Source organism: Spea bombifrons, chromosome 3, assembly GCF_027358695.1.
Source record: "Spea bombifrons isolate aSpeBom1 chromosome 3, aSpeBom1.2.pri, whole genome shotgun sequence".
NCBI lineage: Eukaryota > Metazoa > Chordata > Amphibia > Anura > Pelobatidae > Spea > Spea bombifrons.
The window spans coordinates 114,246,386-114,263,486 of record NC_071089.1 but is presented as its reverse complement, the minus strand read 5'-3'; the positions used below and the strand labels follow the sequence as shown (position 1 = coordinate 114,263,486).

The following is a 17,101-nucleotide window of genomic DNA, read 5'->3' as shown; positions in this document are numbered from 1 at the left end:
GTTCGCTGATCTAAGTTTAAGTTTAAAAGGCTGATTGATGGACCTTTTTGCAATTATGTTATAGCCAGAAATGTCCTGGTTTCCTGAGTGACCCCAAACTTTTGAACGGTAGCGTATGTATGAAGCGAATAACCGTGATGTCAGAAACAAAACAATTATTTAAAACCAATCATTTTTTAAATGTATCAACCACAACAAGAATGCATTTAGAACAAGCGACAAAAGAAAAAAAAGTCACCTGTTTTAATGATGCTGTTTGTTTTTTTTGGGGGGCAATGCTGAATTTTTGTCTAAGGCCATCTAAAATACAAAAACCGACCCTGATTTTGTAAACCCTTTGAGTGCCAGACAGAACCGCTCCAGATAATAGTCTTTCCACAGCTGTAAAGCAAAGAGTCGCAGCGTTTAATGGAACGTGTAACCGCCGAGTGTCCTGACGAAGGTCGCCATGTCCAAATGACAAGAAAACAAAGGAAGGAAGGGGGGGCTGCACGACGTGATTTCTCTGTAACAGAGGATTGGCGGGGAGCAGTCGGGATCCTGCTTGCGGAGTCGTAGACAGGTAAGCAGTCCTGTATATTTTTTACGTTACAGCAGGTCGGGGAGATGGCTGTAGACGGAATCAATGAGTTTTTGGCTGGCCTCCTGGCTCTTGACTCCGGCGATCTCGAACAGCCGGTCCAGCTTGTCTTCTGCCTGCGGGATCTTCTCGATGACGTGAAGCTCCTCGGGACTCAAGATATGGAGCATGTCATCAAAGATGGGCTGCAGGTCACACGGGTCCAGGCGAACTTGGCGCAGCACCGTGTCTTTCTTTTCTACACAAAACATATAAAGAAAATAACAAAAAGTCAGTTTCCATGACAATAAGATGAAAAACGTGATGTCAACAAACACATCTCGGACTCACTGCAAGCTTAGTTTATCGGGGCTGACCTTCCATATACAAAATGTGGGCTCCTCGCCCATGTCCTTCAACTACAACCCATGCCAGGCTGTCCCTTAAAAGAAACGTTTCAATAACTTGGGGTGACCGCCGATTACCGTGATGGGGGGGCAGAGAAAGCCGTCTATAAGCAGACGTAAGGCGGCTCCAATATATAGAATATAAACCTGTATAGATAATCAGAATAAAATAAAGAGAGGAGTCTATTTTACCGCCCAGCGGTCACATCCCATCAAGATTTATACAGAATGCCATTTTATTGAATTCTAACACATTTTTCCCTATTTAAAACGAATTGTCCGTGTCGATCGCAATGTTTTGTCCGCTGACCCAGAACGAGGCTTCAGACATTGCTTGACGTGAATAAAATAAATCCACGATTTATAGGAGACAGCCAATAGAAACATTTAGGAAGCTTTGACAGTTTCTATGGCTACAAGCTGCCATAAGTGATCAGAAAAACGAACGAATTAATGGATATTAATGACCAAGAGATAATGGCATCTTTCGTTGAAGTTGATATCTACTGGGCCAACATAAAAAAAAATACTTTTAGGACCTTCAGGTGAAAAAAAAAAAAGAAAATCTAAATTTGGTTAATCTTGACAGGTGGAGGAAGGACAGCAGCTTTTACGGAAGCCATTGTACCTTTGGTTATGAACGAGCCCGTCCGGCTGAGAGCCGAGGATCCACTCGATGTAGAATCACAACGCAACAGGGGTTCCGACTCATCAGCGAAGAAGCTCTTGCTCTTGTCCATGGGAGATGGTTCCACAGTTAGGGTCGTGGTTTCTGGAGATTTAGGGTCTTGGGCTGGAATCGGCTGGATAACATTCACAGGAAGAGTCAGCTTCTCGTTTTCAATCTATCAAAGAACAAAACAAACAAAAGACATGAACACAATACACTAGAAGAACAACCCAAAAAACAACCAAGGAACATTGCAGGATCATCAACGCTGCCTTCAAAAACCAAGAGAAGGAGTACGAGAAAAGGAGAACAATCAGGGCTACGGATTACAGGATGAGGAGATGGGGCTGGGGGACAGAAGAGATGTCGGGTGTGTGAGACGCGATGGCGACATATAATATAATAATACGTTGTGTATGTATTGAAAGGGGGTGTAAGTATCTGATACGAGAGGAGGGGAGGAGACTGAGAAGGACGTATGATGGAGAAAAGAGAAAAGGTAAAAGCATTGATGGAAAAGGGATGGGGAGAACGAGAAGAGAGCGAGAGGAGGACGAGGGAGGTACAGGGAGCTGGGGAAGATTGAGATCGGAAGGAGTTTAAAGTATTGTTTGAATAGTTTAGTGAGACCCCCATTTTTGTGCACACGGGGATAATAATTTTTGACATTTAGAACGGTTTGGGACACTGGTGAGACCTGAGAGATTACTGGCGGGGAATACGCTGCAGGGTACGGGGAGGTTTAGAGGACGGATCCGTTTAACGCATACAGAGCGCTCGTAAAAACAAGCAAAAAACGAGGACTGATCCTTAGCAGCCGGTTGCTAAGCAGTCTCTGATCCTGCCGGCGGCATTGAAAAGCTCAGGTAGAGAGCTGCAGCGCCCATTCCGTCACAAACACCGGGATCTGCTGGAGCAGATGATCCAATTGCCAATTTGGCACGCAAAGCAGAGACTTAGTCCTCCCCCCATCTCAGCCGTACATTACAGAGACGACGGAGTGCTTCCCGACAGCTGCGATTACTCGTTACATCTGCATAAAAAGTGAAATGTCAGCCATCCTGAGACATTTGATTTAAACGCCCTTGACTAACAGATTAAAGCTACAAATTAGAGGGGAAATCAGGCGAGTCCTGCCGAGACCCCCACCGACGGCTTGTGATTCCCGGCTTGTCCTGAGAACGGGGTGACTGCTATTAGGAGACGTCCCCTGGGGTGTCTGCCATCAGGAATTATGGGGCCCAATACAAACTTAAGGACAGAGGCCCCTGTGCTTTCCTCCTGCTCCTCACCCCCACTCTCCCGATCCTCAACCCACCCCACCCTCCCGCTCCTCGCCCCACCATCACAATGGAGCCACTAGGTCCTAAAGCTTGCAATGGGGCCCCCATTAGTCCCCAATTCCTAGAAAGGGGTCATCGGGCTCCAAAGTCTGCCAGGTCCCAGTCCCAAGTAGAAGGCCGTGAGGGCCAATGAGGGGCCCGTGACAGATCAGGGAGGCTCCTAACGTAAAGATACAAACAAAATGCATACAGCAAAAGTCAGCAGCAATTCACCACAAGCCAGCAGTGGGATTGCGCCGACTCCGTGTCTCCATTTATTTCTCCCCGATGAACCAGGATATATAATACCCACATTAGATTTATGTCCGTGTTCCCACCTGACCGTTTTATTCTAATCCCCAAAACAAGCGATAAAGCGATGAGAGCAGGTAATGCATGTGCGGCAGAGACCGGGCCCCGCCGGCTCCTGCGCAGACACTTTGCTGCATGGGTGGAGAGGACATCGCACTGCGTGCGCCGGCAATGCAGAGAGGGCCCGGAGGAACGGCACGCATACTAATGCAACACAGCAAGCGCATGCAAGACACGCCGCCGGCCCCGCTGCACACGCCTCGTATCGTTAACCCCTTCAGTGCGTACAACACAGCCGAAGGGGGCTATACATTATACATTCCCCGAGCTATACACTACACCGTGAGCATGCATTTATTACGCTCAATAATAACGTTAGTGGCCTCTGCTAGCGGGGTGATTAGAGACTGGGCTTTATTCACTAAGGGGAGAGTTTTGCTTTAACCCCTTCACCTCACCAGCCGTTACGAAGGAGACAACTACGGCAGGTTTCTCCAGCAAGAAGTGACAGAATTACATGGGCGAGGAGAAATCTCCCCGATTTAACTATACATTATACAGGGCCGGCCAATACAGGTTAAAAATAAATCACTGAAATGTCTCTTTCGGCCATTTTTCAGACAGGATTAAGGGAAAAGGTTTCTTCCCGCATGGAATCTCTCGTTCCTTTGCAATCTTATTTAGTAAACGCCATTCTGTATGTCCTTTGATGAGGGACGGATGACCAGGAGACAGACAAGCGGTCTCGGGGTCCGCGCTTCCGTGCGACAGAGCAAGCGCGCCGCTAACACGAGAATTAAAACAAGATTAAGACGTTTCATTAAACCCTCAGATGGATGCGACTGGGAGCAGAACGTGTAATTACATCAAGCACCGAACGATCACATTATAGAAAGCAAGTCATGTGACCGGCGACCCGTTTAATCCCCGAGCCCTTCATCCCGCAAAACACAAGAAGTAAATATCCCGCCGGCCGCTGAATAAGGACTCTCGTTATCGGGAGAGATTTAAACCCCGCGGGCGCCCGGCTTCGGTCTTCCGGGGCCTCAGACGCGGCTCAATGACACACGATCCGCTATGGTGATTGGTTGGATATTAATGACAAAGTAACGAAGAAAAACCCAAGACTAAGAAAAGTCTGACATTCAAGACTTTGTGTTGATTTCGCGGCACATTCCAGTTCTTTACTCGCAGATTCATTTGGACATGCTTTAAAAGTGGAGGGTCAGAGGTTTAGATGTGATGCAAGGAAGTTTTTACTTTACTGAGAGAGTGGTAGATAAGTGGAACAGCCTCCCAACCGAAGTGGTAGAGGGTAATACACTGAGGGAATCAGGGAACAACTATTTGGTTACCAAAGAGGGACAGTGCCTTCTAAACAGGGACACTTTGGTGTTAAAAGTGGAGAAAGTGGAGATTCTGCCCCTGGTTACTATCCCAATTACGTCACATGCAGGCTCTGGACTGGTTAGATGACCGGCGGGCCACTAGCCGTCAGTGCCCCATTCGCGGCCGCATGATACCTGGGCGTAAAAACCATAAATGCGCGGCTCCATTTATCTCATTCGAGCGTCAGGGCCACCTAGTAATCCCCCGTCTGGCGCTGATCACGGCACATAATACACAAGCGAACTTACTTCCTAAAAGAATCTCACAATTAACGTGACACATTAAACAACACCTTCTCCATCACCACAAAACTGCTATATTCACAGCACTAAAAGTGTGAACGACGGGACGCGTTATCTGAATGATTGAAGGACCGCGGCGCTCGTAGGAGATTATAAAGAGTCATGAAGCACGGAAGATGCCTTTACAGCCGACCATTAAATCCGGCGTGTAATACAAACGCGTGCGTAAACCGCTCAAACGAGCCATAGAACGCCGTGACACCACAGTATCAGGGAAGGAAAGAGGGACTGTCCTTACTAAACAGGGACACTTGGGCCCAAGGCGTCCATGTGAGAGCTACAATGCAGACCTTCACTGCCAAGGATAGCGAAGCAGCTATGCCTGAAAACCGAGACTGCCTTGTGAAAGCCAGGATACTTGGGAGGTATGTCACCACGGAGGAAACCAAAAAGGGACCCATGTAACCCTACAAAGCGAAGAGCCGCCCACAGAGACGGAATAAAAGGGAGCCTTTCTTCATAAAACCGGATTAAAAATAAATCACATTCTACTAATTAAAAGCAGACAGAAATGTATTTTTAGTAAATGGATTTAATCTTTCAACGTTAAGAAAAACACGCGCTGACCGCCCGCCCCACGTGAAACAATCGCCGAGTCCCTCCGCGCCCTCACACCGCCGCAAGACGTTTCCTTGATTTCATTATATGGGGAAGATTCTGCAGGTCCGATCCATACGTCACGAAGAAGAGGACGTCGGAAGATCCTCGCCCCATTTTTATTTAGACGTCCCGTATATTAATCAGGACAGCGTTGGACACGTTCCAGGAGACAGGTCACCTCGGGTCCTAAAACAGGAGAAGATGGCACCAAAACTTAGGTGGAAGCTTTGATCTCTTTGAACGTATTCCTGAAACGTTACGCCAAGCCCTCATCTTCTCCATAGATGTTCCCAGCCCTTGAACAGAATGACCAACAAATGAATGGAATGAAGAAGGATTGAATGGGTTACTGTACCGCCTGGGGTATGGGAGAGACACCGTGACCTTCCTGGCCAACATGGAACTTGTGGTCATCCTAGGTAAGTGGAAGTCAATATGGAGTCTGTGAGCCAAGTGTTCCTAGTCACACCACAGACCAGACCAACAATGTACCCATCTTATGTTCCCACTCCATCATCATACATGACCTTTGCTGCAATGACCTGGAATGATCGCCATCTGCCCTCAAACGGCATCATGGAGCAAGGCCCGGGTACGGCAGGGCTGCCAGGCCTCGTAAACTCGACTTCCGCGTAACGGACCAGTAAACGGCTGGGATTAACAGCTACGATATTAAATGTCCCGTCCCGCACTCAGTGTCAGTGTCAGAACCGAGACGGCACAGAGAACAGATACCCGACGGGGCACGTAGATCTTCGTCATGTTCCCCATCCCCTGCATGCAAAGAGGCAAAGATCCCAAAACCATATCTATTAGTTTAACTTGGCAAAGAAAGACCCCGTGATGTGTACAACGGATAAACCTCAGCAGCCAAAATAGAGCGCATGCAAATATGTTCTCCGAATTCGTAAGGACTAGAGAGCAGCATGAGACATCTGCTAATTTTAGATGCTGGAATACAAACGGTGCTTTGCATTCGTCTGGGTCACAGGAGGATCCGTTAACATCCGGTTACCAGCCGTATCGAGATAACGCGGGCCGTGTATTCTAACAAACAACTAAAGAATTTAAAGATGATAAAAAGGGTTATGTACGGCGTCTCCGTAACGTATTAACAGAAAAAAACACACGCAAAAAAAAAAAAAAATACTCTCAAGGTCCCCGCTGACCAATCAGCATGGAATGTGGACGCAATAATATTATTGCCGAGAACCGATGTTTATACTGCTGACTTCACCGGGATGTCGAGAACCCAAAACATCCACACCTAAGCCGGCCGTGACAAAAACGTGAACACGGAGAAAAATAATGAGACGTTCTAGTAAGCGGGGAATCATCCCAATATTTAAATTAACCCCATGTGTGCCAAGAGAGGGGGCGGAATACTGCTTAGTATTTTTATAATTGATATATATATATATAATGAAAACCTCCAGCACCCCACCAAAGCAATGTAATTATATATTGAAAAATTGGGGGTTCTATATGCATAAAAAAAGAAGAAAGAGAAGAAAAAAATTATACTTAAAAAAAAAGTGTTTGTGCATGATAGCTCTACATCAGATCACGAGAACCCTTAAATTGTCATATTTTTGTTACCCTCAAGTAATATAAGGGGACATATAACCGTAAACCATCACCTACAGAAAGGCACAGTTTAAGAACAGTATAACAGGAAAAATATCAATGTTTTTCTGCTTCGTTATATTGAATCGCACGTGGTCTTCATTTTAAATCCCCCGCACCCACTTCTGGATTTAGTCACTGGACCAGGGATGATGAACAAAATCACGCTTAATCCTTCACATTGAGTCTGTCGATTGGTTGTGGTCCCCATCTCCTAATCCTGGTAGCCCCTACCATACAGAGCTCCATTATTCACAGGGACACCAGGAAACCCCGTGCCCACCCCAGCGCCTGCCAGTACCCCGTGTATATCTTCTAGGGCGCACCACCAATGGCACAGAACCCATCGGAGAAAACGGCTTCTTCAAACACATCGATAACATTTTGTGAACGTTCCCAAAAAAGACAATTACTACAGAAAAACGAGACAAGGTTAGCGATTTTGACCTTCTGGGAAGAATGGATCAATAAACCGGCCAGTCCCTCGTTTCTTATGACAAATCTAAGTTCTCACAAAACATGATATAGCTGGATTTACGCAAAATGTCACTCGGCTTGTTACCCTCACCCAACATCTCAAATGGAAAAGCAGCCATCGCATTGATGACCTACTACTGTATCTAGAAAGACTATCTTGGTGGTCTTCATACGGGAAAGTGATATTCTAGAACCATAAGATAAGCTGGTAGGGATATCAACTAACTCAACCATCCACCCATGCTGGTTCCACCAGCCATGGATGCTGGGGCACCTGGTGATACAAAGCAAGAGGACAGGTGTCAACGGCAAAACTGTCCCAACAAAAGCAGGAATGGTGACAGCTATGGAATGGCTACCTCTTCGGAGGCTTTTTTACCAGGAAAATCCATGGTGGGGTTTACTTATTGTCCGCCTTGGACTCAAAGTAGTCCAGTCGCAGCTCTTCATAAAATGTTTATTAAACAAGGAGGTGAGTGGAAATACTTATGAAATATGGGAATATTATGGGACATATTAGGCTACTTCTAGAGTTAGTGATGCGGCTGGGAATAACCTTTAAAATGTCACGCTTTGTAAACATTCCGTCTCCCGTCTGCGGTTCCGAGAGCCGCGGAAAAAGCTTATCTTCAGTTTCACATGAATTCTGGCGGCTCGCTGGGGCAAGCAGGTGTTCCCAGGCCGAATTCTCCTAACCAGCTGCCCACACTTTGTTCCAGACGCTCTCGTAATCATCGCTTCAAGAAGTCATACATCCAGGACACATCCAAAACAGATACGGACCTAGGAGAAGCCGGGGGACTCCAAGGGTCCGCCCACGCTGGGGTTACGGTTACAATCCCGACCGTAACCGACTCCAGACGTAAGGACGCATTCAAAAAAAAAATATCTGAAACTGGTTTCCCTAAACAAACAAGTTTATTATTTCCTGTAGAAAGCGGGGGTGGGGGGGGCGGATTTGCTCACATTTCGGACACAGATTCCAAAATGACAAATTTAATCAAACGCTGAAGTTCTGCTGTGCAAATCCGAGAGCAGGATTCGGCCCCTGAGTTAGTTCTAAGGTTCTACTTTTTATTCAATGCATATTTAGTAGAATAAAAGCACCGGCTCTCTGAATATCCGGTGAGAAGGGTTATTTCTTTGACGTATCATTATTTTATAGCCGGCTGTATTGTTTCGGGATCGTTATCTTGTAACGCCTGCCCCTTTCCCTCACTCCCTGGCCGGGTCATGAGGCTCCTCTCGGACCTTTGCCTGGAGTCTCCCAGCCCAGGTTATGCCGACTCCTCGCTCATTAAAGGCTTATTGGGGCTAGTCCTGACCCTGAACGCTGCCACATGCCCCCGAATAGGGGGAGCTTTGTGTACCCTATCCTAGCAGTCATTGTTATAGCCCATTTGGCATCCCCGTCCCTGTGTTCTTGGTGCTACTATTCCTCTATCGAGTCTCCAGTTTCTGACCATGGCCTTCCTGACTCCATTGGTGTCCTCTACCTGTGTGTTTCTCAACACCTGGCTACCTGAACCCGGATAGCCCGACTCCGTGGTGCACCCTACACTACTGGCTCCCCGACCATGGCTTAGACCTGGACATCAGCCTGTCAGCGGTGTCCATACCCATTCTTACACAAGTCAACCCCAGCGTATGGATTCCATCTCACCAATTTACCTATGCATTATGCAGGGCCAGCTGAACCCTTCTTCCGGGAGATGCTCACCGGGGAGGACACCTTCTAAAGGCATAGTGAAGTCGGGCAGTTAAAACTCCAGCTCCCCTGCACACTCCCACTTAGTAAATAAACTCCTCGAAGTGGATGATTTACCAGTTCTAATCTATCACGAGGAACATATTACTGAAATCCGATAGAATAAAGATTTGTAACCAGAGATACCCAAAACAGGAGGAAAAGAGAAAAGCATGTATGAGAAAAGGGCGCTGCTGGAATTATTACAGGAGGCTCTCCTTTACAATGAAGGTCTTTTCCTCCTGGAGGGACTCATCATTTGCCCTCTCTCCCCATCCTCCAGCTCCTTGGCTTGTGCGAGATGCGCGTTCTTCGGCTGGATGTCCGAGGACATGGATGTGCCCCTTTACCAGAACGCGCCGCTCGACCCGCTTTAGCGGAAGCAGCTGGAACGCGGGGCACGGCTGCCCGGGGCTATTATTCTCCGGAGGATGGATTACATTGTAACCGGAACGAGCAGAGCAAATACGCCATATTAATTATTCAGAGGAGAGCGAGGAGCCTCCATCAGCACATCCCGCAGAGGAGACCAGAAGACAAACTGGTGGCTTTGCCAACGCCGTTCCATGGACCCCCTCCTGTATTAGCGCTGTATTCCACATCCTAACACCGGACCCCTGAAAGGCCGGGAGGTACAGGGTCTAAAAACCACAATGTGCTGCCATCACGTATCACGACGCGCATGTAGAACGTAGCAGATACCGGAGCCTCAGACTAAGGAATGGAGCTGTCACGGCGTATAAATCAAACACAGCATGAAAGACTCTGTGGCAAAGGCAGTAATGCCCCATGTTACCCCGGGCAAATGTAATCAAGTCTGGCTACAGATATCAAAAGCACCGCAACCTTCAATGGTATTTCTACAGAACATATATATATATACACTAATATATGTGTGTATATATACAGTATACGTTATGTAGATAGTGTATATAAATGTATATATATATATATATAAATACACACAAATACATATATACACATACGCTTCATACACATATACACAGAACTTATATACATATATAAACACATCTACAGAACATCCATACATTATATACACACACACACACACATTATCTACACACTATCTACAGTGTAGAGCATGGGCCCCTAGGCTTAGTCAGCTATACCACGGATCTGAGGTCTGAACACACATTATCTGGGCTTTTAGGGCCGTAGAACCCTGTAATACTCTCATACCCAGCAAACATTCCAATCCCCTAGAAAAGAGGGGCATCAGGGGAGGAAAAAACCTTTTCTTCACAAAAACATTTGACAGCAGGTAAGACCTATTCTGCCCATTTAGTCTGTATGTTTTACCTGGCATAAAAGCCTTATACCGATCCCACGAATGCTTAAATTCCCTCACTGTATTAGCATCTACCACTTCTGCTGGGAGGCCGTTCCACTTATGCACCATCATCTTAGCAACGATGAGATTTGATATACCAGTCACATACATATATCCATCATTATATTAAATCGTGGGTTAATGCTTCAAAACCCTGGCAACCCAATTGTTTAATGCAAACACTACAGACATGCGAACACAAAGGCTTACGCTTCAGCTAAACAAAGCAGCGGTGGTTCCTACAAGCATTATGTATGGATCAATTCTAGGAGGAGTTATCGCCATGGCGACAAAGCAGGATCTCTGCTAAAAAAAAAAAACAAAAAAAAAACAACATTCTCTGCTGGGATCAGTTACACTGTAACAAAACACGATGAGCCGTTATCTCCTACCGAGAAGTTAGCAGTCCGGAGCGGCCGGGTTCGGAGGATGAACGGCATTGAGCCGCGTTCTAGGAAGATACGAGTAAAGTTTCTAGGAAAGCTAAACAGATCCAGGGTCAAACCCGCCGCAGCAGCCAGCGCATGCACATTCATCATGACCAATAAACGGATCCCATCAGCCCCTCAGGGTACCGTGGCCTCTGCTACGTCGGGTCACTCTCCCTCCTCCACAGCATTTGTTAGAACAAGAGGCCACGATGTAAAACTGGAGGATCAGAGTGGAATGTAAGGAAGGGTAGTAGATAGGTAGAACAGCCTCCCAGCAGAAGTGGTGGTAAATGTGCATGGGAAAGACATATGGCACCAAAACACGAGACCAACGATAAAGTCCGAGTCCTTACAGCAGAAATAAAAGGGGCAACTAGATGGGGCTGATCCACCGGCGCACTTTATGTATGCCCTGGGTAAATATAATTCATTACTTGATCCATACATTTGCTTTTTCCACATCCTGATAAGTGCTCTATAAATACAGAATTCTAGTTTTTTTTTTTTTGGGGGATATATAAGAGGTCCTGCAGTCTGCGTTGAGGAACACAAAATACATTTTCACTGTTATCACCTTGAATTCTAAATATGCCGACTACGGTACATGGAATCCATAAGGGACCAACTGAACTTTTCCGTTCAAACACCAAAAGAACGCACAAAAAACATAACGTTACCAAACATAAAAAAACACAACATTCCTGGCCTTGCTGTAAAAGAAACCAAAATATATAAAAAAAATAAAATAGATTGTTACATTTTATACATCTGAATAATTAGTATAAGTACGGTATTCATTGTATTATTAAACATACAGACTGCATGATACGCCGTTCAAACATCTAAAGATAAAAATAATCTCGTTGCATTTATTCGATCATTAAAGAAAAAAATCCACAATAAAGTACAGAAGAAGGACACTCAGTACAAGAACAGTCCGTCCGCCGTAAAACATCGTGTCCTAAAACCTCTGAGATTATTATATATATATTTTGTTTTATTACGAATAAGGTCATATATGTACCCCGGGGCTGGTCTAAGGATTCGCAGGAGCCACACGCGTGACCACCGGTAAAGCTGTGTTTTGTTGATTTTTTTTTTATTTTTTTTTAAACAAAAAGGTGAATAAAAAATAAAACGTATTAATAATAAATAAAAAAATCACTGGAGCCTAATGCTACTTAATGGGCGACGCTCCCTTGTGTCACAGTAGACTTTATAGCTCATTATTTTCCCGATGGCACAGGAGGTCACGAAATCAGAAAGGGGTTAATCTAATAGATGTGATCAGGACCCTCTCTCCCTAACGTATCGGTTCGCGTTCTGTCTGACCCTTCGAATGTAGGGACTGTAGGAAGCGCTGCGGGAATTGTTGGTGCTATAGAAATAAGCGATAGCTTTGAGGTTCTGCAGAGTCCGGATAATAAATAAAATGTTTAAATACCTGCACCGTGTCCTCCATGAGGCCTCGGATCTTCTCCACAACGTCGTTGCGCCGGTGCTGGCGCAGAGCGCTGATGAGTTTCGCGAGCGTGGCTTCCGGGCCGCGGACGGTCCAGTGCTGCAGAGCCGCGTAGGCCCGCTCGTGGTCCGCAGCGTAGCCGTTGGAGAACGCCGCCACTTCATGGTCGTTCGCGTTGCACAGGAACTGGTAAATGTCTTGCCACTGGCTCCCGACCTGGGCCGCCACGAGCTTCAGGATGTCAATGCCTGGGGAGGAAAAATAAATAAATTATGAAGGAGTATTCCTTAAAAAAATATGATATAAATAATTTTGCTAGATCGAGTCTAGCAGTTTCTTTAGGAGTGAAAATAGGTTCAGGAGTAATGAATCATTAGGGTTAGGGCAAGACACATGGGGGCAGGGCTAGCACTTTAGTGGGTGGGGAGTGGGCGTGGCCAAATGCTGCTGAAGAAAGCAGTGAAAGTAGAAAGTGACCAGGAGCTCCGGGGAAGGCAGGCTTTGACCTGGAGACACCGGGGCAAAGCTGGAGAGCGATACTGAGTGGGGCCTTCAAGTGGTGTCCTTAAGCTTTTGCTTTCTTCTCCCAACTCAAAATTGGAGTTTATTTCGTTAGTTGGGTCTTGGTGGAGCGCTCCCAGCACATGGTTATTCAGTTGGAAATTCAGGGCCACTTAAGTACAAGGAGGACCCAGCATCTCAATACAGAAGAAGGCTGGTACGGTCCGTATGTCTGTCTATTGACAATACAGCACAGACCGCAGCTCTACATAGGAAATTGGGGAAAAAATTTAAATTAAAAAGAAAAAATATACAACAGTACACCGAGAGATGGTTCTTTATGCAAGATTAACCATTTTACATTAGAACTCGGTGAAGCCGAGCACACCGAGGACATTACGTTTCGTGTTCTATTTATGGTTTCTACCAGGTCACCATCTCTGGAACCAGTTGTCAGGGCTCGCTCCCTCATTGAAGCTTCTCATTATAAAAATACACACAAAAAAGGTCTTTCCGCACAGAACGAGATCAAAGTCGGCTGTAAATCTTTTATGGTCTCCGGAAGGATTTCTTTAACAAGCTGTGCAGACGAGAACCTTCATATAACGCACAGCTGGATGATCTCGGGCACAGAGGAACCTGCCTGGACCTTTCTGCTGGGCGTAGGTGTGTAAGCCAGAAGGTAGCACGATGGCAGACAAATTAACTGGAAAACCTGAGAATTACCTGCTGTGAAGCACGTAGACGGTCTTATAATACATGTTCTGCCTCCCAGCCGAGAGCCTACACCTTCAGGAATGGTACCTACGTGTGTGTGACATCTTATACAGAAAGATGTAAGGACAAATCCCCCCCAAAGACCCCAAACACGCCCTCGGCCTTGGATGTCCCACAGAAACCCCATTGGAACCTTCGGTTGATGACTGTTCCGAAGGATCAGTGGGGGGGGGGATGGGTTTAAACATTCAGGCACACGGCCCCCGAACCTAAGGCGAGACAAATGACCGATTAAGGGCTGAGTCTCTAGGGCAAAGAAAAACGGGTGACTAGATGGAGGAACGGGTCTGATCTGCTGTCACATTCTATGTTTCTGGGGTCACTGGAATCTCCAGGGTTGCAGATTATTCCAGAAGATAAATGGAGGCCTCACAGAGACGGATAAAATACTCCTGGACTCCTATTGACCAAACCAACACTGCACATTCATGAAATACACTTTTTAAGGAGAAATTCCCAGATATTTACATGAAACGTTACTTTTTTATTTTACGTCTCCCTCTCTCCAGTTCTGTAAGTATGTCCAGTAGGCCGCTGCCGGTTTAAGCTTAATCAGCCGTTCTCAGGTGTTTTTTTTTTTTTTTGACGCGGCCACATCCTTGGTCTGGTAGCCACTGGCACAAGCAAAGAGACTCAGACCTTCACACAAGGAAGCCCGTCATACAGATAGACATCAATTCAATACAGCGCACGATTAATAATCTAATACAGAACAAACCGGATATACAGAGAAATAGTTATTATAACCAGTGACTTATACCCGCCTAGGCGGTCTAGGGATAGGGTGGGAGATCGACCCCCTTGGGCAATAAGGACCCCCCTGGTGTCCCTTTGCTCAATGGGGCATCTTCCCAACATCAGTGTCTGACCTCACAGACACTCTACCGGATGAACGGGCCAAAATTCCCACAGAAACTCCCCAAAATCTCGCAGAAATCCTTCCCAGAAGAGCAGAAGCCGTTATAGCTGCAAAGGGGGGGGGCATCCACATATGAATGTCTATGTATTTAGAATGTGATGTCATCAAAGCCCCTGTTGATGTAATGGTCAGGTGTCCAAATACTTTTGTCCACATTGTCCAGTCTATGTTTGAGGATGACAAGTATACAGAAGGAATGATGAATATCGTACCCCTCTATACACAAGACAATGCGAACTGCTGGATTTATATAAATATTACAACCCCCCCATTACACATATACCCCCCCCACACACACACACTAACAGCTAAATAATATTCTCTCTAACAAGCAGATGAGATCTCCTGGCCGGCGTCGCTAACGTCAAAACGAAGGGTGCGATCGTTACTTATCAGTGCTCTGAATTAACGATGAAACGCTGCATCTACCCACTCAACCCGAAACCTGCATTTATTACATCCGAGCCGAACCCCCCAGCGTCCGCCGACAGGCGACCTACTTTGGCGATCATTATAACCGGACAGCAAGTCAAATAAATGCACCCCCCCCGCCCAATTATACTTCAGTGAATGCGAAAGCTTCGAGTCCATGATGGGTTAACGTTGACTTAAAATGATGTCATATTTATAAACACAGACTGTAGAAACTGCACCACAATGTGAGAGATAAATAAGTAAAGCACGGGGGTTGATGTTTTGTTTTTTGCTGGAAGTGTGTAGCTGTCCGGTGGCATAAATCGCAAGCAGCTTTTTAATCATAATAATCAGTTACAGCGCAACGCGGTACAGCCTGAGATGCACTATACGGGCACCGGGGAAATGCCAGATCCTATTTCACGCGCCTTTAACGCCCGCCCTTTCAGAACGCATCCGCCACCCCGATTCACGCAGAAAAAGTAGCAGCAATTTATGGGCTACTCGACGTTTACTGACAGGGTGGTAGATAAATGGAACAGCCTCCCAGCATTTCAGACCTTAATCAGTCTTTTGTCTCGTTTTAGATTCAGGAGCCATGTGCTGATCCCAGGCATGCTTAAATCCCCTCGCTGTGTTAGCCTCTACCACTTCTGCTGGGAGGCTGCTCTTTTTAGTTATATTACGATACATTATTCTACCACTTCCTCCAAACACAGAAAGCGATGATTGCACAAGAGCCATTCGCCGGTAGCTGGGGGTCTACCAAAAGCTCTGAACCCCCCCCCCCCGATGAAGCCCTGAAGCCCACCTATTAAAACCGACCTCCTAATCGTTCACGTAATCAGATCTGGACTGCTTTCCAGAGGTTCGCGCGGCCGACCGGCACAGCAACAAAAACTCCCGGAGACAAAAACAAAGCGGTCAAACGAGGACACGGAAGACGCTGCTGGTTACGAGCCGTTACATAACATGCGGGCTGTTGGTTATTTAACAGGTTTTGTTACATTGTAGTTTATCAAAGTTTTTGTATTTTTGCCAATGTTCTCTTTATTGGAGTTAAAAACGGACTCCCCGCGAGTACCACGGAGAGCGGCCAGAGCAGACCTGACCATCACGTAACTGCCGGCCGGCCAGACAGACAGACAGACCACGAGTCAGAGCTTCTTACGATGGCACCAAAAATGTATTATTAATAAATAAAAATGTAAAAAAAAAAAAAAAAAAAACAATTTTATAAAAATAATAATAATAAAAAAACCCCAACAAAGTCTTCCCCGAAGGATTACCAAATACGCAGCTTGTATCCTCGCGATCCCTCAAAGTAACGAGTAAGCGAGCGTCTCATCGGATTATCAGAGCGAGACAAATTCACAACTCGCCCGCACCGTATGTCCCTGCGCGGCCATCGGCTCTACTGCTTTGAAAGCTGAATGATAATTGGTTTCATGTGTCGGAGCGGCAAAAAAATACATAAAACCCCCTCTCGGGAAATAACGTTAGTAAGTAAATAAATAAATAAACAGACGATGAAGGTACACAACGCACTTGGTTAAATCCCAGATTTCACTAAAGCACAGGACGGAATTATATTCCAAAGGAGAAGAAATGTTGGAAGAAGAAGCCATCATCTACAACTAGAGGGTCAGAGGCTTAAATGTAATGGAAGGAAGTTTTACTTTACTGAGAGGGTGGTGGATAAGTGGAACAGCCTCCCAGCAGAAGCGGTAGAGGGTAATACAGTGAGGGGATTAAACATGCATGGGATGGGCATACGGCTCCTGAATCTAAGACGAGACCAACGACTGATTAAGGGCCGAGTCTTTACAGCAGGA

General features: G+C 46.1%; 1 protein-coding gene across 1 annotated transcript in view; it reads right to left on the bottom strand.

Annotated features, from left to right (window-relative positions):
- Nucleotides 1-273: 273 nt before the first annotated feature.
- Nucleotides 274-17,101, bottom strand: part of TNFRSF21 (TNF receptor superfamily member 21) — a 35,038-nt gene continuing 18,210 nt past the window's right edge. Inside the window, exons 4-6 of the mRNA XM_053461293.1 lie at nucleotides 12,638-12,903; nucleotides 1,595-1,811; nucleotides 274-818 (exon numbers count right to left, since the gene is read on the bottom strand). Coding sequence (XP_053317268.1) covers nucleotides 589-818; nucleotides 1,595-1,811; nucleotides 12,638-12,903 — 713 coding nt within the window. The 3' untranslated portion in view covers nucleotides 274-588. The remainder of the gene's footprint in view (nucleotides 819-1,594; nucleotides 1,812-12,637; nucleotides 12,904-17,101) is intronic.